This window comes from Brachyhypopomus gauderio, chromosome 11 (assembly GCF_052324685.1).
Source record: "Brachyhypopomus gauderio isolate BG-103 chromosome 11, BGAUD_0.2, whole genome shotgun sequence".
Classification (NCBI taxonomy): Eukaryota; Metazoa; Chordata; class Actinopteri; order Gymnotiformes; family Hypopomidae; genus Brachyhypopomus; species Brachyhypopomus gauderio.
Window position 1 is genome coordinate 16,218,750 of NC_135221.1, and position 26,003 is coordinate 16,244,752.

General features: G+C 45.5%; 5 protein-coding genes across 6 annotated transcripts; 3 read left to right on the forward strand and 2 right to left on the reverse strand.

The window, feature by feature from the left end:
• The first annotated feature begins 793 nt into the window (after nucleotides 1-793).
• Nucleotides 794-6,745, forward strand: LOC143526568 (uncharacterized). Its single transcript, XM_077021039.1, has 6 exons — nucleotides 794-1,072; nucleotides 1,765-1,854; nucleotides 2,670-3,901; nucleotides 4,038-5,616; nucleotides 5,838-6,107; nucleotides 6,329-6,745. The coding sequence occupies exons 2-5, from the start codon at nucleotides 1,767-1,769 to the stop codon at nucleotides 6,080-6,082; spliced, it is 3,144 nt and encodes a 1,047-aa protein (XP_076877154.1). The 5' UTR covers nucleotides 794-1,072; nucleotides 1,765-1,766; the 3' UTR covers nucleotides 6,083-6,107; nucleotides 6,329-6,745.
• Nucleotides 6,746-7,399: 654 nt separating this feature from the next.
• Nucleotides 7,400-9,534, reverse strand: cryba1l1 (crystallin, beta A1, like 1). Its single transcript, XM_077022964.1, has 6 exons — nucleotides 9,448-9,534; nucleotides 8,883-8,937; nucleotides 8,687-8,805; nucleotides 8,426-8,567; nucleotides 8,029-8,171; nucleotides 7,400-7,877 (listed from the first exon to the last, which is right to left on the reverse strand). The coding sequence occupies exons 2-6, from the start codon at nucleotides 8,931-8,933 to the stop codon at nucleotides 7,730-7,732; spliced, it is 603 nt and encodes a 200-aa protein (XP_076879079.1). The 5' UTR covers nucleotides 8,934-8,937; nucleotides 9,448-9,534; the 3' UTR covers nucleotides 7,400-7,729.
• A 75-nt stretch (nucleotides 9,535-9,609) lies between these two features.
• crybb1l1 (crystallin, beta B1, like 1) lies at nucleotides 9,610-13,186 on the forward strand. Of its 2 annotated transcripts, none has more exons than XM_077022966.1 (7): nucleotides 9,610-9,768; nucleotides 11,019-11,142; nucleotides 11,518-11,615; nucleotides 11,725-11,843; nucleotides 11,922-12,054; nucleotides 12,245-12,387; nucleotides 12,624-13,186. In XM_077022966.1, the coding sequence occupies exons 3-7, from the start codon at nucleotides 11,523-11,525 to the stop codon at nucleotides 12,793-12,795; spliced, it is 660 nt and encodes a 219-aa protein (XP_076879081.1). In that variant the 5' UTR covers nucleotides 9,610-9,768; nucleotides 11,019-11,142; nucleotides 11,518-11,522; the 3' UTR covers nucleotides 12,796-13,186. The 2 variants fall into 2 exon arrangements, with proteins under 2 accessions (XP_076879081.1, XP_076879080.1); XM_077022965.1 differs by having other exon boundaries at nucleotides 11,063-11,142.
• A 262-nt stretch (nucleotides 13,187-13,448) lies between these two features.
• Nucleotides 13,449-16,525, forward strand: LOC143527667 (uncharacterized). The gene is made up of 2 exons (XM_077022967.1): nucleotides 13,449-13,584; nucleotides 15,197-16,525. Exon 2 carries the CDS (start codon nucleotides 15,197-15,199, stop codon nucleotides 16,223-16,225), a length of 1,029 nt encoding a protein of 342 aa, XP_076879082.1. The 5' UTR covers nucleotides 13,449-13,584; the 3' UTR covers nucleotides 16,226-16,525.
• A 596-nt stretch (nucleotides 16,526-17,121) lies between these two features.
• cabp2b (calcium binding protein 2b) lies at nucleotides 17,122-25,909 on the reverse strand. The gene is made up of 7 exons (XM_077022968.1): nucleotides 25,853-25,909; nucleotides 24,372-24,614; nucleotides 18,336-18,366; nucleotides 18,120-18,251; nucleotides 17,917-18,026; nucleotides 17,428-17,575; nucleotides 17,122-17,327 (listed from the first exon to the last, which is right to left on the reverse strand). Exons 1-7 carry the CDS (start codon nucleotides 25,883-25,885, stop codon nucleotides 17,302-17,304), a joined length of 723 nt encoding a protein of 240 aa, XP_076879083.1. The 5' UTR covers nucleotides 25,886-25,909; the 3' UTR covers nucleotides 17,122-17,301.
• Between the last annotated feature and the right edge of the window lie 94 nt (nucleotides 25,910-26,003).

Consider the following 26,003-nt stretch of genomic DNA (forward strand, 5'->3'; position numbering starts at 1 on the left):
TAGGAACAAAATAAAAATAACAGTGAACAACTCAATGTGCATTTATAATAGACCGTGCGGAATGTATTTAACCAGCACCTCTATCCATGGTATAGTTTACAACAAATTCTAACTCTACAACTAATTGATAAAATGATGAGATATTTTGAGGTTTCAGAAAGGAGCAGCTTTTCTACCGGTTAAAATTTAAATGAAGTTTCTAAGTCAAAGTCTAAGGATTTAAAAGCAGGTTGTTCTGAGGTTTTTTGGCTATTTCTCATGAGAACACACATTCTAACCTCTACCATTAGAAATTATGATGGCAATTAAAATTTGAAGATCTAAACATTCCGCCATTAATTTCTATGGGAATTTAAAAAAAAGTAATTTTTAAAAAAGACTACAAATCCAATCGACTCCAAAAATGCATGGCACACCTTCAGAGTCGAGATCTTCGAAATACAGTTTGATAGAACTGAAGTTTGAACGGAGTCTGTACATTAAGCGGTTGGTCAAAAGAAAAAGAATCAGAAATCGTTTTATTTTCTACTGATTTTCTACTTTTCATCGCGAACAGATATACATGGTCGACTCTTTTCTCCTTCTTCGCTTTTGTAGAGTTTACCTGGCGGCTCTCAAATCGTCGATTGCCTTTACTGCCACCTACCCGCTGGAAAGTGATCCTGAACTTGGCTGAAACTGAGTCAGTATATAATAGTTTTAAAAAATCATCAGTCCCAAAAAATCAGTCCCCAAATTATCAAAATATTTTTTTCCTGAAGGTTTTGTACTTGGTTCTTATGGTTATAATTTCTATACAGAAGTAAACCCACTCTTAAAGAATCAAACGACACGTTCCTAACATCAATCAATATACGTTGTTAGACATAGGGATGTTTGATGTTTGCGCCTTGTTATGAACGTAAGTCGATGTGTTTTGTTCAGTTAATGAAGACCCGATCCAACACTTCAGACGGTCAGATGAAGGTCAGATGAACCTTCTGCGTGTACTTTATCCAGCCGTGACATTTCCAGGATCATACACGTTCAGAGTGCTTCGCTGTGTCGATCTACAGAGCGACAGAAACTGTAGGTAAACGCAGAAATGCATGAACATAAGAAAGGCGACGGGGTCTAGTCCGTCTTTCTCTTGGTGTGTGATCGAAACTGGTGATTTATCGTTTTATGTGTGTCAAAGAAATGCAAAAAAAAAACACACGATAGTGCTTTATTTTTGTTTAGGCGGCTCGCGCACGTCGGCGCTAGCTAGCCTAGCCGTCAGTCGCCCAAATTCTGGAGCAAACTAGGCGGCTTGGTTGGCTAATATCTGTAGATATAATTAACTACAGTTTCTTTCGGGGGTCTAAATGTTATTTAACTTGGTTATTTTAGCAGTTTAAAGTAAGATAAGTACATTAAGTATGTTCAGTAACCGTGCAGCTTAAATAGCTGTTCTGTGAAGTTGTGCTACCCATCGACAGATGGCCTTCGGCGCCTAAATCCGTTATTTTATTTATTTCATTTCCCCCATGTTCATCAGATGGAGTAAATTAGCGATTTAAATAATTATTATGTACAGACAGCATTATTTGATTTGGGATATTAACTGTCGAGATATGCTACCCCTTTAATTTTTAATAAAAGATATTTCAGTAGAGTACTGATAACAGTAGTTCAACTACGCCGTACCGATTTTTGCTTCCTTGCACCCCCCGTTTCCAGTCTGTTCATTTATTAGCCGTGTGTGTGTGTGTGTGTGTGTGTGTGTGTGTGTGTGTGTGTCAGAAATGCTGCATTTCGACACGTTGCTGCTGAAACAGTTGCAGAGGCAGCAGAACAGGGCTGAGTTTTGTGATGCTGTCCTCCAGACTCAAGGTGAGACGTGTGAAGCGCAGGCAGACACAAAAGATGCTTCCGCACGAACATGTATATAGAGTATATCTCTTATTCCTTACTTTTCTGGCCAGCTGAATTCGTGTTTCTACTGATTGACCGGCGATTATTGAATATTGGAGGCAGGTGTACGATAGACAATACAAACTGGAGCAGCATTATTCACTTGAGGACCTGTCTGACGGTTATTGCTTCAACTATTGCTTGAATGACTCTTTTACAAAACACACCTCTGAATCCAAGAAGAGATCCCAGCAAGTAAACAGGTGCTTTGCAGAGAAATCCTCCTTCATGTATAGAGATGTATAGCCCTTCCAAATGTGTATATTAACAAAAAACTTGTATTATTAGTTTTAAATTTGTTACAATTAGTACTACTAGTAGTTTTCTGTTGCTGCACCAAAACTCTGGAATAGTCTTCCACATGACATTAGACACACCAAATCTTTAAATCAAAACTAAAAACATATTTTTACAAGCTAGCTTTCTGCAGTTGTTAAACTGAACTGCGTATGGAGGATTATGTTATGTGGCTGTCCTGTCAGGTACCAGAGTTGACAATTCATGTCCATATCTGTTCCGTCAAATTTGGAGAGTTTAAATTGGCAGTTTAGATTGCTGACTTCCACCAACTGAAAAAGATTTCTGTCTAAAACTATTATATTGATCTATAAAACAAATTTATTGATGATAGTGGTACAGCCAGTGAAAAATCTGTTGCCTTTGTCTACCTTTCTCTGTGCATATCTCTCTCTCTCTCTCTCTCTCTCACTCACATGTCATTCCCTGATCACCAGGTGTGTCGGTTCCAGTGCACAGCTGTGTGCTCTCAGCCTTCAGTCCCTTGCTTTGTGGAGCTCTCGCCTCCATGCCAGCACCCATAGCTGGGCAGAGGCGGCTAATCAAGCTCCAGGCTATGGAGGCCTGCACGCTGCTCAGCCTGGTGAGGCTGCTGTACTCAGGTCAGCTACAAGATGACGGGGAGGAGGTGCTATCAGCGGCCGAGTCTCTGGGCATCGAGCTCCCTTGGCGGGGAGCGGACGGCCGACGCGGAATCAAAGGGACAACCGCGGAGTGGGTGGATACTGAGCAAGAGCGAGGAGAGACAGTGAGGGGAAGGGGAGAGCAGGATGGACGGATGAGTGGAGGAGAAAGGGAGAGGTTAAGAGAGTGTGGCTCTCAGACGGAGGACAGGAGTGACACGAAGGAGAGCGAAACGCAAACGGATCATACGTGCTCAGACCCTCAGCAGAGCTCGGAGACGGTCTGCCTGATTGGCCAGTCGACATGCTCCACCAATCAAGGACATTGTGTTTATCCCAATGCCTCTGATGTCACGCTGATGCCACCGAGAGTCCATAGCCCTCCAGAGAAGAGACCCTCCACTTGCGATGTGTTGTCTGTGAGTGATCCTGCCTGTGTCACTCAGATCTACCTTTACTCCACAGAGTCCCCATGTCCCCCACCCCCAAACTCTGCCACTCCCCAACCTCCCCCTTCTCACTACACCTGCATGGAGCTGGAAACCATCCAGTCAGAAGGCTGTGGTGCGGTTGCTGGTGTCGACGACACCGTCAACATATACGAGCAGTACGACGGAAACATTCCTGGCTTCATCAGCCATTTTTTGAATCCCGCCCACTCTGAGAACGTAGGAAAAAGGAGAGCCGGTCGTCCGAGGACGAGGAGGAGATTAGGAACGGAGCAGTCGGTGGGGGGAGTCGGCGCGAGGCGTGGAGGGGCGGTGAGAGTGTTGGCGGGAGGTGGAAGGAGGCAGAGCCACGTGGAGAGGGCGGGGTGGGCGGCAGGGCTGAGGTGTCGGGGGCAGGGCGGGGGTCGAGTGGGCAGGAAGCTGGATGGCAGACCAAAACGGAAAGGTCCAGTCAGTGTGTTGACGAGACGCCGATCACAGGCTTGGCACCAGTTGGAAGAGGGGAAAGGCAGAGGCAGACCGAGGCAGAGAGGCAGACCGAGGCAGAGAGGCAGACCGAGGCAGAGAGGCAGGTGTGGCACACACAGGGAGAGACAGGTAGGTGCCTTAAACACATTCTTGGCCCAGGAGTTTTAATTCTCCAGCGTATCGTAGTGCTTCCTCTCAGCCTCACTGAGGGTGGCGTTGCTTTGTGTGCAAGCTGCAGCCTTAACAAACCTGTCTTCTCTCTTAGGATGACACGGCGTGTGTGAAAAAGCCAAGAGGGCGTCCTCATTTACGACCTCTGCCATCTCCTTCTATTTCCCATGATTCCTGTGCAATGATACCAGCCAATGGGAATAGTACAGACACATCATTACCCTCCCTGTTGCATACCGCACCCTTACCACCAGTTCCAGACGCCATCCAGTCCATGGATTGGCTCCTGGATGACATCATGACTGGCTTCCACTTTCTGCCTCCTGTCCCTACAGAAACCCAAACCACTGAGTCAGCAATTCACAATGTTTCACCTGTTTCTAACACAAGGTGTCCCGGCGCACATTCTGTAAAACCCGTGAATCCCAATGTTTCTCAGCAGCAGCCTGAAGGAGAGTTGAATGATATCCTTGATAACTTTCTGAGGACATTTGAGCAACAGGTCAATGATCTAGACTTGGAGGAGGAGTCACATGACCAGCCTGAACATTCCACGACCATCGGGAACTCGAGTGGAGCTCGGATCGGCGTCTGTGGAGGCAATCGTAAATCGGGTCCCAGCGTGGATCCATGGAGCAACGCTCCAAACACGTACTCAAATCTTCTCCACCCACATTCGGTTCACCATCACCCACCGCAAGCATATTTCTGTCCTGACCGCACACACACCTCCAACGCATTCACGCCTTGCGCTCAGCTGCAACCACAGCTCAATAAAACCCAAAACCAACAAGAAGTCCCATCAGTCCCGGGACATCAGAACCCGTCTCACCACAGGCAGCGGTCAGAACGACAGCCGTGGGTGCTGCACGGAGGCCAGGACCTTGACACGCAGTTTGAAACTCGAAGGATGACCAGGAGCCAGAGCGTGAAGGCGAAGCTCGCGCCGGCGTCGACGAGCCTCCCGGCTCCTGTAGCGAGGAGGCGCAGAAGAGAGCGCAGAGGGCGGAGCAGGAGTCGTCCTGAGCCCTCGGGAGGCGCACGGGCCAAAAGACGAGTCGGGAGGCCCCGTAAGCAACAGAAGCACGTTCGACGCGCCAGCAGCGTGGACGCAAGCGACGGACGCAGCGCCCAGACCCGCTCGCCCAGACGCAGGAGAGACGCCGCCGGCCGGTGTGTCCGCAAAGAGGAGCCCAGCAAGACGAGCACACCGGAGAGAAAATACAGAGCGAATGGTCAGGGCAGAAGGAGGAAGTGGGAGGAGGAGGAGGAAGAAGATTCCCAGAGAATTAAACGATGTAGAGGTGGAGCCCGTCGCAGCTGGTCCTCAGACCAGCCCGCTCTCAACAAAGATCACGATGGGGGCACCATCACTGAGGTGGCATCGTCGGCGTTTGAGATGATGAGAATCATCTTGGAGAGCCAAAGGAAGACCGAAGCGGAGCGGACGAGGGCAGAGGGGAGCAGGCGAGTGTTGGAAGAAACTTCCCATGATTCTTTGGGAGACAGCGCAGCAGAGGAAAGGGAGTGTGGGGAGGCAGGAGAAGAACGCACTCTTGACGTAGAGTGTGAAGAGCAGCAGGGAGTGAAGGGTGTTGGAGAAGTGGGACGGAGCCTGTGGAGGACTGCAGGACCCACAACACCCTCCCAACCGCACGCGCCTTTAAATGCAGGTTAGAGCTCATACTAATGTCTCGTCTACAGGTTGTAAGAAGCTCTGTGCTGAGTGAACAGAAGCGTAAACCGTTTCAGCTCAGTCATGGTCGTGATGGCCAAGCTGACCTTTGAACCCTCTAGAGACTAGTGCAGCCATTTTCACGCCCATGCATATATACACAAAAAAAACTGTTTACTTGCCTGTGTGTGTGTGTTTGTATATTTTTTTTTTTTGCAGATTTCGTCTCATCAGGGGTGAAGAGAGAGAAGTGCAGAGTCTCACACACACTCCTGCATCACAAGCTCCTCCCATTGCACACGCCCAAGAAGGACATACCGGAATCAACGGGATCTTCAGAGGAGGAGGACGTGGATGTGCTGGAGGTGTCTAGCCCCACCTCTGTCCCAGTGGCTGTATGGGAGCCAGAGGACAAGGAAGAGGACGATGAAGAGGTTGATGTGCTTGGTGTGGAATCTGATTAGCCACTGGCTAACTCCTGCTACACTGGTAAGTTTCGTTTTAGTCATATCACTTAAAATATAAAAAAAAAATAGTGGAATGAATGAAATACATGTAACATGCGTAGTGATTAGATTAAACGCATCTAGAGATTTTATGATTTTGAGTTGCTCTGAGAGAATCTGTAAGTTACAGTGTTTACTGAAGGTTCACCAGTCGTGGTAGATAGAAGCTGAAATAGGTGCCCCCTGTTCTTCTGATGCCCAAAGTAGGGACTGGACCCCACTCGCTCCATGAGATCGCTGTGGTTGGGCTTCTGAGAGGAGCAGAGAGAGCAAAGCCTGCCCGAGTTGCTCATCAATCAGCATCACCGCTCCTGAGGTCAGAGGTTCCACCTCAAGGTTGTTCTGTGACCACGCCGCTTTTAAAATGTGTTTAAACTCAGGGATGCCCATCAGGTGGTTAAGCCAGAAGAGGCAGAGGTAGGAGGGGCAGAGAGGCCGACGTCCGTGGCTGTTTTAATTTTGGAATAGGCGAGAGACGGTTTTGTTTAGCGTTATCCGGCTTGCTTTGAGTGACAGTTCCGTGTTTACAAGTGTTTGGTGTGTCACTGTTAATCAGTTCATTAATGCTCAACAGCATAATCATCGTCTGGAGTTTGTGTTGAGTTAAAGATTAAATACTTGGTTTGTAAATCTTCTGTGTTTGTGCTACTTTTACATGGTCAGGAAGGAGTCTAAAATGGCTAAAACACTATGAAACATACACACGTTCAGTTTGGTCAGACTGATTTGATGTAATGTTAACTTTTGGTCAAGAAATCCAAAGGATTCCATAACAACTAACTAAAGTATAAAGTCCAAGTAGTTATCTTCTGTGTGTATCTTTTAGTGTTGGCAGACACATCCCTTCCTAACACACATGCACCATGATTAGGTACCCAAACTCAGGATTATCTATCTTACTTGGTAACTGTGGTATTAAGAGTGTGGAGTTTGGTACTTGACTGGTTTTTTCTGCTATTCTTGTAGAAAAATAAGCAATATTTCTTTAATATTTTAAATATTTGCTTGATTCTGAGTAAATATTTAGCTTGTTGATCTAAGACAAAAATTGGTTCTTTGCCAGTGTAATGTCTGTGTAAAACTTCTGAATTATTTGTTGTTATAATTATATGTATAGTACAGATTTAATATGATCAGAATAAGTATTTATTATTGCTAAATGTAAAGAAATGTGCTGTGAACGTTTTTGAGTTTATATACAAATGCAGCTCTTTTCACACAAACAGGCAAATTCTCACAGACATAATGCAAATTCACAGATTTCGTTCACTGAAGTGAACATGTTTATTATGCATTTATTGGTTATGCCGAGTTTTTGTCCTAATACACATCACACCTGAGCTGCTGTTGGCCAATTGCCTTGCAGGGGTGTGGCCTAGCTAAGCCGGACGTGTGCTGGCTATGTCGAGTGCCACAGGGCGTGTTTCTCAGCACCTCAGAAGACACCGTGTTGTGCACCTTTGTGTAAAACAGGATGGTGTTGTTGCCGATAAAATGACAACGGTCAGGAGAAACAGTGTGTGTGAGTGTGCGTAAGGTGTGTGTGTGTGTGTGTGTGTTGGCACGGCAGAGCGGTACAGGGGGTGTTTTCTTGCAGATGCCCCGTTAATGCTGGATCCTGCGGATGGACTGGATTTGAGGGGTCTGGCTGTGGGAACCCCAATTCCTCCAGTGCTGGTAGTCCCCACTATGCCTCTGGCATTCCATAATGTACTGCCTGCCCTTGTAGCCTGGGAATTCATAACACACAAACCTACACACACACACACACATTGCATCGCACACACAGATAGAGGGAATGATTACTGATCTTACCCTGCTTACACTACATTAGAATGCGTGTTGGAATAAAGTAATGCTTGATGATAAAGGGTGTGTGTGTGTGTGTGTGCGCCCAAACTCACGCGCCACACTGCACGTGCATGGAGCCCACTTCCATGCTGACCCAGCCCATGGCCCGCAGAGAGGGGTAGTCGTCACAGAGCTCGGCACTGCGGCCCAGGAAGTTCTCCCGCTCGAAGATCATCATGCGGCTGTTCTGGTGAGTCTGCGGAGACGGCAGACCCAGATGTTACCCCCACGTGCCCAGGCCCAGATGTTACCCCCACGTGCCCAGGCCCAGATGTTACCCCCACGTGCCCAGGCCCAGATGTTACCCCCACGTGCCCAGGCCCAGATGTTACCCCCACGTGCCCAGGCCCAGATGTTACCCCCACGTGCCCAGGCCCAGATGTTCCTAGAAGCTGCTGTTAGCAAGGACACTCAACCCCTCTTCCCCTTTGACATGCCAAAAGAACTCACAGCACAGTAGATGGGTCGGAAGGACATGAATCGCTCCACATGGTACGAGAGGTTTCCACAGTACGAGTCCCAGTGTGGGTATTCTCCTCTCTCCAGAATAAACTGCTGCCCCTGGAAGTCGTGGTGCTCATAACCCACCCAGCTGTGGGGAACAAAGAGTTATTAGCAACAGGCTAATTTAGAAGTTCAAGTGAATTAAAATGCATCGAGCACAAGCTAACGGGCTGTCCAAGTCAGTTAACATAGAGAAGGTGGACTCACGCGCCACTCTCCACACGGACGGAGCGGATATTGTCGAAGCCACACTGCTGAATGTTGCAGCACTCTGAGGTGAACTCCTGACACTTGCCCTGGAAATGCTCCTGCTCAAATACAGTCACCTGCAACACCATCAGTGCAGTGGGTAACTGTGCCTGTGTTTGTGTCTGCGTCTGTGTTTGAAAGACACTCGCTTTACCTTGAAGAAGGGGGCCATACCCATCATGGTGGATCGGCTGAATCTAAGCATCTTTCTGAGGATGAGAGAGAAAAGGATCGGGGGAATGAATGGTGGTAATAACACATTAAAACATCATTTTTGAAAACGCACAGAAAAACAAAACCACTTCGCTACAATGAGGTTACTGTTGCTTTGTAGTAATTACATTATTACAGTTTATACTATATAACATGAAATCTATGTTCAAATACAATATAAACATTTACAAATGAAAGAATCTTATTCTAACGTTGATTTAAAATGATTTTCACAAAAAGATAAAGATTTTTAAGGTAATAAAAGTAAAAGCACATTACAGAAACTAAAAGCACATTATAGAAAAACGACAGTTGCGCACAAATAAATGAATAAACCAGCACACAATATCATTGCTTTAATAGTGTGTGTAAACATCATCGAGTGTGCGTGCTTATTCATTTAAAATCATACTTTAAATAATACTTTCAATGGTGTCCAAATTATGTTCACTGTCCTTTGTAATAAAACTGATGTCACTTAAAGCCCCTGAGATTTGGAACCTTACCGTCACCGTCTCGAGCTGAGCCTGGGAGTGGCACGCGCCTTAACGCCGATTCGCGTGGAGTTTCGAGAGAACCTGGCGCTTCGGTTTTATACCGGCCACCACGAGCGCGCCAACGCCAGTCATTGCGTGCGCGGCCACGGGGAGTGCACGCGTACGCGCTCTCTGTTCCGAGGGCTCGTGCGACATTCCACCGCTGCCCAGCTCAGCACATAATATAGAATTGCGGCGCGGGGGTCTGTGATCCTAGTTGCACTGCATTGCATGTGCTTTGCATGAATAGGAGCGGCACGTGAAAAGGAGAGACACAAAGGGATCTCGCCGGTAGGTTCGCGCGAGTCAGCACTACAGCACAAAGAGTTCAAAATAACGAGGATTACCCATACAGTTTATTACAAAGAGCCTATGGTAGAGTCTGAAAGTTTGACAACAGCGTGTATTGCCTAGTACCAGAGTTTTAGATGCAAATATGAAAACTATTCAACAATGACAAGCTGAATGATAGATGTGTGGACTTATATGGTCCAGCTGATCTTCACCTGTTCTGGGTGGTCAACTATCGAAATAAAATTTTAAATGATGACAGGTCAGGTGGAGTTTTCTCCCAACAGGTAATTTCACTCAGTCATGTGCACTCACAGCTCCCTACCTCTGCACTTAACACCAATATGAACGGCCAAATTTAATTAACTAGAAATATTGTATACAAACATTATTTACAATAGCAGTAACATCCATTATACACAGAATGCGAAAGTGAAAATGTCGTCATACAACATTTGGCGTTGGGTTCCTGAAGTCCTGTATTTGGTGTTCAGTCAGGAAATTGTGATCAATCTGAAGAAACACCATATTAAACTTTTCAAAGAAACTTATCCATTGTAATCTGGATTTCTGTTGTCTGTCTGTCTGTTTCTCTCTCTCTCTCTCTCTCTCTCTCTCTCTCTCTCTCTCTCTCTCTCTCTCGCTCGGCACCATATAACATAAAGCAGTAAAGCAGTACTACTTACAGGCAGTACAGGCACTTTTTGATATTGTACTTTTTGACCACTCACTATTGCCACTCATTCACCCAAACTGCAATAGTTGAACATATCTGCAGAATTATTATCCCTCTTTATTAATGTACGCCGTTTTGGACCTCTATTCCTGGTCTCCTCTATTGGATCCCATGATGAGAGTGGTTTAGTGATTTAGGCTAAACCAGGGGCTCCACCAGTCCAGTTCACTCCAACTGTGTGGGAGCAAAACTAGTCGCCACATAAGCTTGATTAAGAAGGTTTTTGAAAAATTTGGCAACAATGCCACTCATAAAGTGTGCCAGACTTGACATTAAAAGCATGAAACTATTCTTTAATTATTCTTCATAATTATGTTCAGGTAGATTACTTCTCCTAGCTGTGTCTATGGGTGTGTGTGTGTGTGTGTGTATGTGTGTGTGTGTGTGTGTGTGTGTGTGGTGTGCGTGTGCATGTGTGTGTGTATGTGTGGTGTGTGTGTGCGTGTGCGTGTGTGTGTGTGTGTGTGTGTGGTGATGATGAAGGGCTTCTTTTCTATGTATGTGCTGAGGTCAGCAAGTCTTGTTGTTGAGGTGTAATCCTCACACACTCTGCGCCAGGGTATAAGAGCCAGATGCAGGGCCTGATGAACACACTCTCAGAGTGAACCTGGGCATCGCCACACACACCGAACGCACAGGTAAGACAGGAGAGCATGCAGAAATATATTTACATGTGCAATGATACAAATTCATTGAAAAAATACTAAAAAGAAAATACTAGAGCATCTCTGAAAGGTAGCAACTGTAAGGGAAAAATCAAAGGATTTGTTTTGGTTAATTTTAACCTAAATTTTAGCTCAAAAAGCAAACTTTTATTCTTGTCATTGTAATCTTCTATACTCTTCTACAACTTCTACAACTCTTCTAGAGCAGTGCTTATAAACAGATTAGTATTTTACTAATTCTTCCTTTCCCAAATTTATCACACTTTTGTTCGTTCATTTACTAAACAATGGCTCTAGTCCTGTCTGATGTTTCAGCTCTGCTGTCTGCTTCATTGTCTCTCTCTCCAGACACCATGTCTTCCAGTGGGGATAAAAAGACCACCTCCCAGACAGACGGCAAGCCCGCCCTGCAGAAGAAGACTGAAATACCCATGATGGCCTACAAGGTAAAATGCACACTTACACACACACACACACACAACACAACACAACACAAATTCTCCTTTGCACACTCCTCGTGCCCTAATGCAATCTGTTTCTCCATCAACCTTTTAGATGTTCGTGTTTGACCAGGAGAACTTTCAGGGCCGCATGATCGAGATCAACGCCGAGTGCGTGAACGTGTGCGAGATGGGAATGGACAGAGTGCGCTCACTGCGTGTGGAGTGTGGCCCGTAAGTGTGCACCAGCGCACGACTGCTCTGTGCGGCGCGCGTCTCCAGCACCGCTCTCATGTGAACATCTCTGTGCAGCTTCGTGGGCTGGGAGCAGATGAACTTCTGTGGAGAGATGTACATCCTGGAGAAGGGAGACTACCCTCGCTGGGACTGCTGGAGCAACTGCCAGAGAAATGACTACCTGCTCTCCTTCAGACCTGTCAGAATGGTGCGGAGATACACACACACACACACACACACACACACACACACACACACACACACACACACACACACACACACACACACACACACACACACACACACACACACACACACACACACACACACACACACACACACACACACACACACACACACACACACACACCTTCCCCAACTGCGCTCTCTCTTCCCAGGATCCCGAGAAGCACAAAATCTGCCTGTACGAGGTGGGCGACTTCAAGGGCCGTAAGATGGAGATCACGGACGACGACGTGCCCAGCCTGTATTCCTACGGCTTCACCGATAGAGTGGGCAGCATCGTGGTCAGTTGTGGAACGTGAGTGGTCGGCAGCCTTTACCCATAATTCCCACCACCACCATTCCCAGCATTACCTCAATGTCTTGTTTTAGAACAGCGCTGCAGAGTCACTTACAACGTACGTTATTTATTTACCGTTTCCTGTAACTGTATGTATCTAAAAAATGTGGATAACATTATAAATACAAATACTGTGGAGAACATTACAATAACGCAATATGACGTGCTCAAACGACTCCTCTCCCGCCTTCCAGCTGGGTGGGTTACCAGTACCCCGGCTACCGGGGCAGCCAGTACCTGCTGGAGAAGGGCGAATACAGACACTTCAACCAGTACGGCGCCCGCTGGCCCCAGATGCAGTCCGTGAGGCGCATTCGCGACATGCAGTGGCACCCACACGGCTGCTACACCATGGCTGCCAAGTGAGGGTCGGCTCAGGGGCGGAAGAGACGGGTCGGAGGGGAAGCAGAGATGTGCCGGAGGAAGGAGAGGAGGAGAGACGTGTGACCACCACGCGTCCCAGCCCCGAGACTTACAGCGCTGCTCCTGAGCGGTGGGGGAGGGGTTATGGATCCTCAGGCTCTCTCAGCAGTGTAGACGAGCCTTTTTAGGCGTGTCTGTGTGGAGTAAACACATCTTGACCCCTCCTCACACCTGTTCTCCTCTCTTTCTCTCCTGTGCCATGGCTTTATTCTTTCCATCTTTTAGCTTTTTTCAATGTTCCCATGCCAAAACCCCCAACCTATTCCATATCCTGCCAGGATGGAGGGATGAGAAGATGAAGAGATGAGAAAAGGCATAACCCCTGACCTATGAATATGCGCCTCTTTGTCTAACATGCAAAATCCTGGACACGGTTTCAATAAAAGCCCAAAAGCACTATGACCAACCTGCGTTGTCTTTGTGAATCTACTGGTGAATTTCAAAAACACACTAAATAAGGCTTATATAAATCAATAACGTTTGAGTAAGTCAAATATTTCTTGAACTTGTGAACGTGTTCAGCCTAACTTATGAAGCCCCCAACTCCCTGACCACAGATGGCGCTGTGCCTTAATCCTCATCGGTCCGTTGAGCTGATTCAACGTGAAGACGTTCCGCTTGAAGATAGTAAATAAGAAGGCGTTTACACCAAAACAACCGTTAATTGTGGGGATTTAATATCCACCGAAATACTGCTTTGTATGCGCCGAATAACCTTTCTACAAAGTCTTCGTAAGTATTAACTAGAAATACATACATGAATATTTAGTGTTCCATCCTAACTATTAACTATCCTAGCTTTTCTAGCTCTTTGCAAAACTGCAGATTACAACTTAAGACCTCGTTAGTTAGCTAAATTATAAAGAATAAACGTTGGATTCACTTAATCTACCAAATTAAGGCACTATTTTCATAAACGTAGCGGCAATTCAGGTTGTTTTTACGTGCCTTTTCTAAAATTAAATCGCTATTTAACATAGACATAGAATAAATAACGATGTAACTGTTGATTGAAACTACCTGAGAGGTAATAATGACATTCTTTCTTGGTCCTGAAAGTTGTAACAATCTAACATTAATAAAGTGTAAAGACAATGTACTCTTAGATCATTCTTGTACAGTCCAACGGTCTCTAGCATACAGTCCGAAACCTGTGAATGTGCATAATATTGTGGTCATTCCATTATTCATCTAAGATGAGTCCTAGTACATGCAACCTAAACGTTACTGGAACCCCATGTCGCTTTTCTGTCATTTACCAGATGACCTTTCACACTATATTGATGGTTACTTGTGCAGGTGCATAATAGTTACACTGCACATCATTGGGTTAAATTTGTGAGGATCAGAGCAGAAGAGTACTTCAGACTCTAAGATTGTAACTGCTTTTGCATTTATTCATTCATGAAGTGAGTTTATCCACACGCGTGTGCTGTGTTGCAGGATCTTGTTGATGTTCGTATCCTGTGACTCTTCTCCATGTGCACTAGAAGCACATGACTGCAGAGGGTATTGTGCCAACCAAGCAATGCTATATCACAGCACCGCTGCCTAGATTTGTGTGATATTCCTGAATTCCTTAGTCATCCTTATGTGCAATGATCAACATCAGTCACTGTTAAAGATTGCAAAGTTGTGGTGATAAATTGGTATTGTGGAAATATACTCACATGCATTTATCTACAATCCTATAGTAATTTTTGCATTAAATAATTTATTGGCAAATAAATCACAAGTACATTTGTAATGGTAGGTGCTTATTTGTAAGACAGGCTTTGGATTATTTTTATTATAATTTATTTATACATCTCTGTGGGAACTCCTCTGCATGAAGGGTCCAGATAATTACATGCATCAAAGGGGTTGTGTTAAGAGCCCATGGCCAGGACGTGTGGCTAGACAAGAGGGACCATAGAGGGACCACAGAAGAATTACATACAGGCCCAAGTGAACATCTGGAGGAGACCCGGTTAAGTGTACATGCAGGAAACTCCCAGTCCATGTTCAAGCAGGAGTTCGGTCGTCCATATCTACTGTTATTCTTAGATCCACATAACGTTCATACAGTATCAACTAATACAGTGATGTAACTGTAAAGCCTGTAATATGAGATGAATTGTCAGGCAAGCCAGTCATGGGACAGTGTTTCCAAAGAAATATGCAAGTTGATGAAGTTTAACTGTAACCTCAGAGATTCTTACTACTTGCATGACGGGCGTGAACTCTGTTCTTCCCTCCCCCTCTTTTTGAAGGAATGTCTTGTGGACTAATGTCAATATGGTTGCCATTTTATGATGGTAAAATTGACTGACTGCTCCTTTAATGTTTTGTTCTTGCACCACAGATGGCTGTAAAGAATTTAACAACTGTGAAGGATGAAGAGGTTTTTCCTCCTGTTAAAGAAGAGCCCTTCGAATCAGAACTGTGCTTCCCGTGCACCAAGTCAGAGTCAGAATTCAGCTCTGATATATTAAAGCAGGAGCCTTTCCATTCATACAAAAAGGAGGAGCCTGTTGACTTCACAGCCACGCCTCCTCTAGAGGTCACCACTAAGCAGGAGGGGGAGGAGCATCCGGAATCGGAACATGAAAAGAACGTTGGAGCCCTTCAGTGCACTGAAGACAACGTGGCCACATGGAGAATGCAGCTTCGGTATCGGCCCTGCAGAGGGAAGCCTCCTGATGCTTCACAGAGCCCTGGCCACAGCAGGGAGACGTCCGACACGTCTCACACACCTGTCTCACCTCACTGCCGCTTGGGGTCAAACGGGAGACCAACACGCGTTCGTCAGCCCCCCGGGCGGCCGCGTGGACGACCTAAGAAACACTCCGCCCACGCCCAAGCGGTTTGTGAGCAACGCGGTAAAATAAACTCTAAAGATTTGCGCCGTTGTAATTCCGCCACGAACCAACAGATGGCGCCGCGCAGGAGTCTCTGCGAGACGTGCGGGAAGGCCTTCCTGTCCGCGCGGGACCTCGAGCGGCACGAGCGCACGCACACGGGGGCCAAGCCCTTCGCGTGCGACGTGTGCGGCCGGCGCTTCAACGACCGCGGCAACATGCACAAGCACGTGACGCTGCACGCCGGCGAGCGGCCCTACCGTTGCCTCCTCTGCGGCCGCGCCTTCTCCGAGAAGGGCAACCTGCGACGCCACGAGTTGTACGTGCACGAGGTGCGGGGCGAAGGCTCCCGCCGCTCCTACGAGTCGTTGTGGCACCAGTGCCCGACCTGCCTCCGCACGTTCAAGTACCACCGTAGCCTGATCCGCCACATGGACGCCTGGTGCCAGAGGAAGAGGCACTCGAAGGGTAAGGAGACAAAGGGGAATGCTGGGAAGAGTGACAACGAGAGCCAATCAGCAGCAACGGAGTAACATGGGACATGTGATTGAAGACTGACCATTCAGGAAAGACTGACCATTCAGGAAAGACTGACCATTCAGGGACTCAGGAAATCAAGATATATTTGCATAAATGTATAAATGAGTACAATAATGTCAACTTAAGGTAAAAACTGTGATTTTTCTCTGCACAGTTGACCATTTTTTTCTTATTTAAGGTGTTTTTTTTGTTTGTTTAGTTTTTTTTACTTTTTCCCTTTTTTGTGGATTCTAAGCATTTCATAGCTTGTAAGGTAAAAATGCTTATTAAAATCAGAAGCTGTGTGAAATGCAGGCGTGAGAGAATTGTGTGAATTTGTCTGCTACAGAGCACATGTGTAATTGAGTTTGAAAAAGTGTTTAAAGTTCAACCTGGCACCACCTCAAAGCATCCACTACTTTAAAAACACGACTTTTTTAGGATCACTCCGGAGACGGACATTAGAGTGTATAGCCAGTGCCTTATTGCTGTTACAGATCCTGTGGTTCTTTATCAGTAATCAGTTTCTGATATCGGGACTGCTGCTGGTTTGTTCTGGTGGACTCCTCACGCATCAGTGGTGCTGACGTGTGCTCAGACTCCACGTGTACCGTTATCCCTCTATATGTTCCCCACCTAGGCTGCCATCTCGTCCACACAGAGAACGGCTCATGGCCTGACCAGGGAGCAGTCGGAGAACGCTGCCAATTACTCCCTTTCACCCAGACCTACAGCTTAACTTTGGCCAACACGGTGTTAAAAGTTTAAAGCGCCTCTTTGCACTGACTGTACATTCACAAGCTTAATTGTGAAGACTTGGACTTCAGTTACTAAGGAAAAGGCATTTTCCTACAGATATATGTCCACAACCTTATACAGTGTTTGTGCTGTGTGACATGAAAACTACAATAACCAAAGTCCTTTATTAAACATTTCCATACAGTACAACTAAACAGGAAAAAAAACTGTACAAATTTGATTCCTCTTTCATTGCCTTACAAAAATACTCAGTACTAAATAAACATATTATGTGTGTTCGTGTATATATATAAAATCAGATCTTTCAAGGAACATCATCTCTTGCATCTTGTCAGCGTGACATCATTCTCACAAATTCTTAAAGAAATAGAAGAGACATGCGGTTACAATATGACACCAGGGTGTATGCACAGACTTCACTCTGCACAGAGCTGGAGCGGTCGCCACGTTCTCCTACCTTCAAAGTCCACCTGGCCATCTCCATTGAGGTCCACATCCTTGATGATCTCGTCAATCTCCATGGCGTTCAGCTGTTGGCCTGTCAGCTTCTTTATGGCCTCCCTTAGTTCAAAAATACTGATTTGCCCGTCGTCATTCGAGTCGAACTGTAGGCCAACACAACACAGTTCAGCTCCATGTTTCTAAAGCAGATTGATTGTGCTGATAATACAGGAAATTAACAGGAAGCGGCTAAGTTCTCCACTCTTCACCAGGTTACACCGATCTGCCAGTGCTTACTTGTTAATGTGACAGGCCAGGGGACAAAAAAAGTGCAATGCCACAAGCAAAATGAGATGCTGAACTCCTTCCAGACTGTCTGCCGTAATCACAGCATAGATGGCATATTCGCATGGATCATGAGAAACTTGGCTGTGAGGAAGACTGTGGGTCTTCACCAGCAATGCGCACGCTACACCATGTGTGAGTGGTCAGTGTGTGCACGCACCTCTCTGAAAGCATCTCTTAGCTCTTTGATCCCGATCATGTCTGCCGTTTCCTCAAGCAGTTTGGGCCCCACCAGCTTCACAAAATCATCAAAATCTATTTTATTCCCACCTACAGAGCACACACACACACACACACACCATTTACGTGGAACTTCACCATCTGTGCTAGAGTGCGGTTGTCCTTGCTGATGACATCACTCACCAAGTTGCTGACTCATCTCGATGAGCTCCATCTCTGTGGGCATGTATCCCATACACCTCATACACTCGCCCAGATCACACTGGCTGATGTATCCTTTGTTCCTATCGAACATTTTAAAGGCCTGATGCAGGTCTACACACACATATTACAGAGTTAGTTCGCAGGGGAGGTTTCTGTATCCAAACCGACTCTCGTGTGGATGGACTCTGTAAGTACCTTCAATCTCCTCTGGTTGGAGCGTTCTGTCCTGTAGCATGAGAACAAAGAGATATTAAGTAATAGAAATGTACTGCCTGGCTCTGAAACAGACCCCCCCCCCCCCGGCTCCATCATATATTTTAAAGATTAGCAACCCATTAAACACAAATATCTAAGTCTTATGTGGGTGAGGAGGAGAGGATATAGACACATGGAACAGAGAGCTTCCAGAACAACATGGCCTACATCACAGGACTATGTGCTCACGATGTATCAGTCCACAGGGACATACGGTGGTTAGACTACCGGGGGCATGTTGCAGAGCAACAGCTGCAGATTAGGAGATTTGGGAGGTTTAGCTCAGGGAAGACCCTTAACAGCACACGCCCCGCCCCCTGCCCTCCCTCTCAGCACACGCCCCGGCCCTCCCTTCTCAGCACATGCCCCGCCCCCTGCCCTCCCTCTCAGCACACGCCCCGCCCCCTGCCCTCCCTCTCAGCACACGCCCCGCCCCCTGCCCTCCCTCTCAGCACAAGCTCCGCCCCCTGCCTTCCCGCTCAGCACACGGGGAGCATGTGTGATGAATGCAGGTCCTTAGGAGAAAACCTCACAGCTCTTCTTCTTCAAGCTTTATAATTCCCCATCATTGTGTTATAAACATCTGTGATGATTACACACACTAAGATCACACGCTGTCAGGTCTGCTGCCCCCAGGGAGGTCTGGTGTGAGCCTGAGCCCTCCAAGTGGGGCTATCTTCTCATTCCTTCAGATCATGTTTCTGTAGCCACGGACCTGCTGTAAATGAGACGCCTTTGTTTGCGGGTCCTCTGATTTGTTCAGCTCCTGTTGCACTGGGTGCCAGGTTGGAGAGGAATAGTCACTCATCACAAGCACTACACAACGTGTAAAATGATGAGACATGAATATTTTGTGAAAATGTTTTTAAAGAGAGCATTTCTGGTTGTGTATATTTTACTTTCAAAACTATCTACAGTGTTTTTTTTTTTTACAACTGCATTCGTCGCCAAGCAGTTTGTTTCCTTTAAATGTGAAAATCATGAGTTGAGAATCATGAGCTTTGAACTTTTGAACTATGATGAGAATAAAGAAGTGGGGAAAGTATTACTTAATGGTTCTTGTCAAAAAATGAAGAAATGTTTCTTCATTTTGTTGATCTGATATGGAGTGACCCAGAAACCACGTTTAGTTAATGAACGGGATTGCTTAGGGTATGACAGGAGGCTCGACAAAGGTTTGTCAAAATGACGACACTGACTGCTGAGGTGTCAGCCATGATGAGTATTTGAGAAGTTTGACAAAAATCCATGTACATACGAGCAGCACTTGGGTGAAGCCACGTCTGAGCAATACGCACGCAGGTCCGACGATGCCGTGCAGCATAGTGCAGTTTTGGACCAGCGCATTCCAAGGCTGGGCCACTGACCCTGGCCCCGCCCCATTACTCTTAGCCACGCCCTTAGGGCAGGGCCAGGGGAGGGCCAGGAATCAATTAAGACATACAAGCCCGTTAGGAGTTACTTCTCAGTTGTTAATACACAATGTCTCTGACTTTCAGCTAAGTTCCTTACCTCCTTAATGTTCTCTCTCTTTGACGGATTTGTGCAGTTTCCCATCATTTTAGTCCACAGAGACCTTCCTTCCTTCTCTCTCTCTCTCTCTCTCTCTCTGCTTTCCTTTTTTCTTCCTGTCTTTTGTTGTTTTGCTTTTCTTTCTCTTTCAGTCTTTCTAGGCGCCGATTTCACAGAACGGGCCAATGGCGTGACCCTGAGCTGCTCACATAATCCTAATGCATCACCTGCCCTTACGAGTCTGCGTTCACTTCAATGGATCTTGCGTTGAGCCACAAACCTGGTGTCCTGCTATCACAGTCCAGATGGACGGGCCAAACGATGCAGCAGTGAGCTTCTGCGTGCAGCTCGGACACTTCACACACGTCAAACACACTCCTGCTAACATCTGACACTGCGTCCGCCACCTGTGCTCTGCTCAGTCAGCTCTCCAAACTCCTTCTCCTTTCTGAACTCGGGCTGGCTTGACGTGACTGGTTTCTCCTCGCGCCGCACACACACCATCACGCTCCAACCACTGACGTTTGATTGTTGCCCCACACTAAAGACCCGTGCAAGCTGGCTGGGGATGAGAGGGAGTCCGAGATGGGGCGGGACGAGTATTAGATGGCAATACTGAGCCTTTCCTAATCCCACATCTGAGATTAAAGGTAGAGAAATGCATTATAAGAGAGATGGAGACTGTAAGGAAATGGAGAGTCAGGAAGGAAAACAGAAGTACAGAATGAGAAGGACCACCATCGAGTATGTGAGCATATACGCCGGCCAGTGCTTGAATGAGTTCATACATTTATGCTAATTTAATCACACCATTCGACACATGTATGCAGAACCTCATGGGTCTTGTTTTACTACATATGTGATTCTTTGGCCAAGCTGCCTTGACTTTAATCTGTTTTAATCTGCACACACATACACTTCCAGGTTACAAAGTCAATCAATCAATCAAAGTTTATTTGTATAGCGCTTTTAACAACTCAAGTTGTCGCAAAGCAGCTTTACAGGGTTTACAAGGTTAACAATACTATGGGTCCAGAACCCTAATGAGCAAGCCAAAGGCGACAGTGGCGAGGAAAAACTCCCTATGATGGGTCTGTGACACCTGTATTTTGTGCTAAGAAGTTTTAGACAGTGCAGTACAGGTGTGATCTATACTGATAATTAGATTTGACTGATAGGTATCATCAAATTTGATTCACTTTTATATATTGATCTCCATTCAGATGACTACTGCCAAACAGTGAGATCACAGGTATTATATCTATGTGTGTGTGTGTGTGTGTGTGAGTGCACGCGAGCATCCATGCCTGTCCTTATGAGGATGCAGCAACTTGTCACAGGATTGTGTATGACCAGATGGGCTGATTTTTGCAAGCTGTTTCCAGGACGTTTTGCAAATGCCCTGTGATCACAGTAGATCATGTACACTGACTAAGAGTGATACAACAATGGATGTGTATGTTTGTGCATACAGCTTTCCATAGGATTATGTATGTCCAGATTGTATGTACTTAACCAGCTGCATGTACTTTACCACTGCTGGGGGTTATTATTTAGCTCTTTGTGATGCTGAACATTTGACACTGTTGGGATATTTGCAGTATTTTGCAGTTACCCATTTAGATCGTTAGACTTTGTAGTTTCTAGGATTTAGCATTTGTTACGCTTACTTACAGAAATGCTTACTTCTGTACAAGCACGTCATTAAGATAATAGCACAAACATTTGTTTATGTTTGTGTGTGTATGTGTGTGTGTGTGTGTACGTGCCTGCGTGTGTGCATACATGCAATAGCTGCAGAATGCCACTAAGTGACAGTCATGTCCCAAGGGAATAGTTGTATTTCAGTGCTCCATTCCCATAAGAGTTAGCCTACCTGCCCTCGCCCAGTCTGTAATTAATTTATCTAATTAGAGGAAATTTCTGAATGTTTCTGGTCAACTTCCTCAAACCTTGTCACATGACCCTTTTAAAAAACTCAATTAACTAGTCCATTATTTGCGGTTGCAACTTCCACCCAAATCTTTGGGACAAATTCATTAGGTAGCAGGGCAGAGCTCGGAGATCAGACAGCAAAGAGCATGGTAGCAGATTCAAGGGACAAGCTTTAAAGTGTTTTCTCGACACCTGCCTATCGCATTGGCCAGAGGACAATTTCCCCAAAAGCTCTGTATCTGAAATGCCGATTTTGATAAACTGAAAATTTTGGTTGGTGTCAGAATTTCTTTCATTCATGAGTTGATCAATACAGTCTCTGAAGCTCAAGAGAGAAACGGTGATGGACCCCCCATCTTAAGTCAACTCGGATCTGCCGCTTATATCAATTCCGACTAAGCTGCAGTTTGGTTGCAGTAAGGACTAACATTATATGCAGCTTGTTCCTAATCCTATTAAATAATGATGACTACAGTATCTTTCCTTTTCCAGGAAGGTGAGATAAGGTTTCTCTTGTGTCGCCTACTTGCTGCTGATGTCAGTATCAAGTGATTACAACACAATGTAAACGGATCCGAGTCAGGCCAGCCAAGCTCGCACCAGAACTCCTGTTGGATATGTTGAACAGATACTTATTCTTTCAATTTGTGTCAGACTGTCGTCAGACCACTGAAGGTGAATTCGCTTTGTGTGCAACCATTCAGAGACTTTGACTAAAGGCTTGAAAGTTAAGACTAACCGCCCTGCTCCTGTGCCGTAGGTGTAGAGGCCAAAACATGAACTACTCATGGATGCGTATCACGGTCTCTCAGGGGAATGCCTTAATTTATGGGAACAAGAAAAGACCGGGTTAGCTTTTGTGTAACGGGAGATATAAGCCATTCGGGGACAGGAGAATTGTGATGATTAATGCTTTCACTTTCACACAAAGGACCGATTGGATTTTAGCCAGGGAACAGATGATTATAAACACAGCACATGAAATCACTGCAAGCGCCTACCAAAACAAGATAATTCGCTTGTGTTCGACTGATGTGTTTAAAAGATACGTTTTCTGTTTCCCAGTTGTTAAAATTATCGTCTCATCATTTATAATTGTTAATAGTACCCCTCCAATAGTATTTGAGAAATTCACTAATATTCTATAGTTTCTCACAGAGCCTTTGTGGAGTCCAGCAAGGATCATCTTGACCTTCCCAAACATGTAAGCCTTCTGGAAACTGGAACAATCTCAGCATGTCTCAGACTGACCAACTGCTTTGCAGACTTGACCAATTTGTGGAAAACAAAATACTACCTTTTCTCCATTATTTGATTTAGTTGAAAAAGAAAGCCCAATGTTGGTTGAGCTTAAATGCATTGCTAGGAAACGAGCAACACTGATTGAGAAACCTCAAACCTATTCATTAAACAGCTACAAGGATGTACTGAAAAACAACAACAGGTCAGTTCCTTGTTAATTTTGCTAAGAGTGAAATGCGAGCATAGGTTGTGTTTGTATAGATTGCTGTTACCTAATTACCAAGACGAAACAGAACACGGTACCATCTGAATATTGGAGCCAGCTGCATTACAACGGCAGGACACTGGCTATTCAGGAGCTGAGCTGGGCACTTGTAGTGTAAAAAAACTAAAAATAGAACCTCCCTCAAAACTTTACTTAAGTAAAAGTATGCTGGGTAAGAATTTAAAAATATCTGCTTTCAAATGTACTCAAGGAAGCACAGATAGTTATAATAATGTGGATGTGATTGTGTGCGTAAAAAGAGAATGTGGTGTATTTTTTTTCATAATTCTATATAACATGGTTGTTTAAATGGCTGTATTGATCAGTGCTGCCACATGCCTTCAGAACAGAGTCACGTTAGCATCACTGACACAACAAGCAAAACACTTTCTCAACTATAGAAAGGACACATATTCAGCAGGTGTTATTCACGTAAAATACTGAGTTGTTTATAAACAACCTTTGTAACTTTAGCGTAACTTGAGAATAAAAATGCTTAAAAATTGTGTTTAAGGACATAATTGCTCACTTTACACTGTTGCATGTGAGACATAGGATCTGAGGGTACGCTAAACGACACAGCGCAGCAGTGTTTCAGAGGACAGTGTCCCCTAGGGCCTGCTAGAGAAAGATGTCTGCTCCACACTTTAGACGAGGTGCAGAGAGTGTCTGATTCTGCCCGAGCAGAATGAGGGAGTTGGGGTGAAATGACCCTGGGAGCACTGTGTCCTTGTGCTGTGTGTCTCGCAGAGGCAAAACCTTGTACCGCAGCTTTTCGACATGCTGACTCCAAAATGTTCAGGTTATGTAATGCTGCTCTGTATAAAGACAAATGAAGGGTAGACTGTGTGTGTGTGTGTGTGTGTGTGTGTGTGTGTGTGTGTTTAGCACTTGTAGGTTAAGCATACACAGCACTTCTTTTTGCTTTTCATCTGTGTAGAACCATTCATTTTAACCACAACATACAACCAAACAGTGTGTGTGCGTGTGTGTTTGTGCGCATGCACATTATATGTTCTTACATGGCCATAAACAGATTCCACCATGGAGGCGAGATTGTCTTCATTCATCTCATGCTGTTCCTCAGTCATAGAAACAGCCCCTTCGTCTTCTTCCTCTTCCTCATCTGCTCTTCGTTCGGACGATGCAGAATGATAGTATCTCTGGGCCTTTCTAGATTGAGCGCTGCTCTCGAACACCTCGGCCACGCCCACTTCAAGCTGCTTCTTATGTTTCTCCACCTTCTTCTTGATGGCAGCTTGAACCTGTCGGCATCAAGAGGTGTGGCTTATTTCATCCATCACAGTCACAGGGCGGAGTTTCTGCACCCTTTGCCTGCCTCTACTCATCTGTCCACTGATGCTACTACACCATGTACTGGAATTGTTCACTTGGTATATAAGGTGAGATGATTGCAGAAGATGATCTAAGATCACACTAGGGTGTCTCGTGAGCCTGTAATATTCATAATATGAAAACACTAACGTTTGGTCAGTTATCTTCAGTACTGCAGTATTGTGCAGCCAGTTCTGGTATGCCATACTATTGTATATTACACATTCATCTTGTTGAGTATCATTGATGACTCAGGATGTGATGTCATGTCAGAACATGAGCCTCTTCGCACAGGAACTATAACTGTCAATCCTGGCACAACACGGGCACATAATGGTAAAACGTGAGTTCTGACTAGTACAACCCAAGCTCACTGTAAAGTCAGAACATGCACCCTTGAGAGTGATAGTAGAGGCTAGAACTCAACAGAACTCGAGATCTTCCCATTAGCATAACGTGAGTATCCTGTGTTGGTGCCTTTACAACGTGAGTCATGGGCGCCATAGCTCACTCGTCTCTTACAGAAGCACCTCAGTCTTCAGTTACAGCACATATCACACGGACTAGTGGACAGTGACAATGTTGATTTCAGGCAGGGGAGGCAGCTTAAGCCACAACATAGTGTGTTTATGAATCTGCTGTTGTCTCAGCCTCTAAAGGAAACGGACAGATCAATCTGAACACCCAGATCTGACAGCACAAAGCAGTCACGGTGAAATGTAGAAACCAAGCAAGGGCAGGTTAGAAGAATCAATTTTCATAACATTTTTGCAAATAACATTACATCTTTAAGCATGAACATAGACTATAAATGTTCAAATAGTGGCCCAAATGTATTTATTTATGTCCTCTGACAATTACTGAAGGTTTTAAATAGCCAGGACTATCCCAATTTCACCTGACTTTCTTGATGTTTTGAGCCTGCATCATTATTTTAGCCAAACTGGCCTGAGCTGCTGTAGACCAGTTGTGTTTTTAAGACCAACATGCGTGACAAAAAGATGGACATAACTGTCTATCCAGGAACCTGCTCACACATTCTCACACTCTAAACTCACACCGCTAAACCTCTACACATCACAGTGGAAACACATGTCACATCTATCTTTGGAAAACTGAATAGCCATAAGTTTGCTGCATCTACATACACACACACACACACACACACCTGTTTTGGTGTCCTCTCCTGCGGAGCGCTCATCCTTTCCGGACTGCCTTCCGCTGCTGGTCCCTCTCGAATGATCATGAACATCACTCCAGCGATTGCACGCCCTCTCTCGCCCACACGCTCTCTCTCTCTCCCCCTGTAAGCTTACACC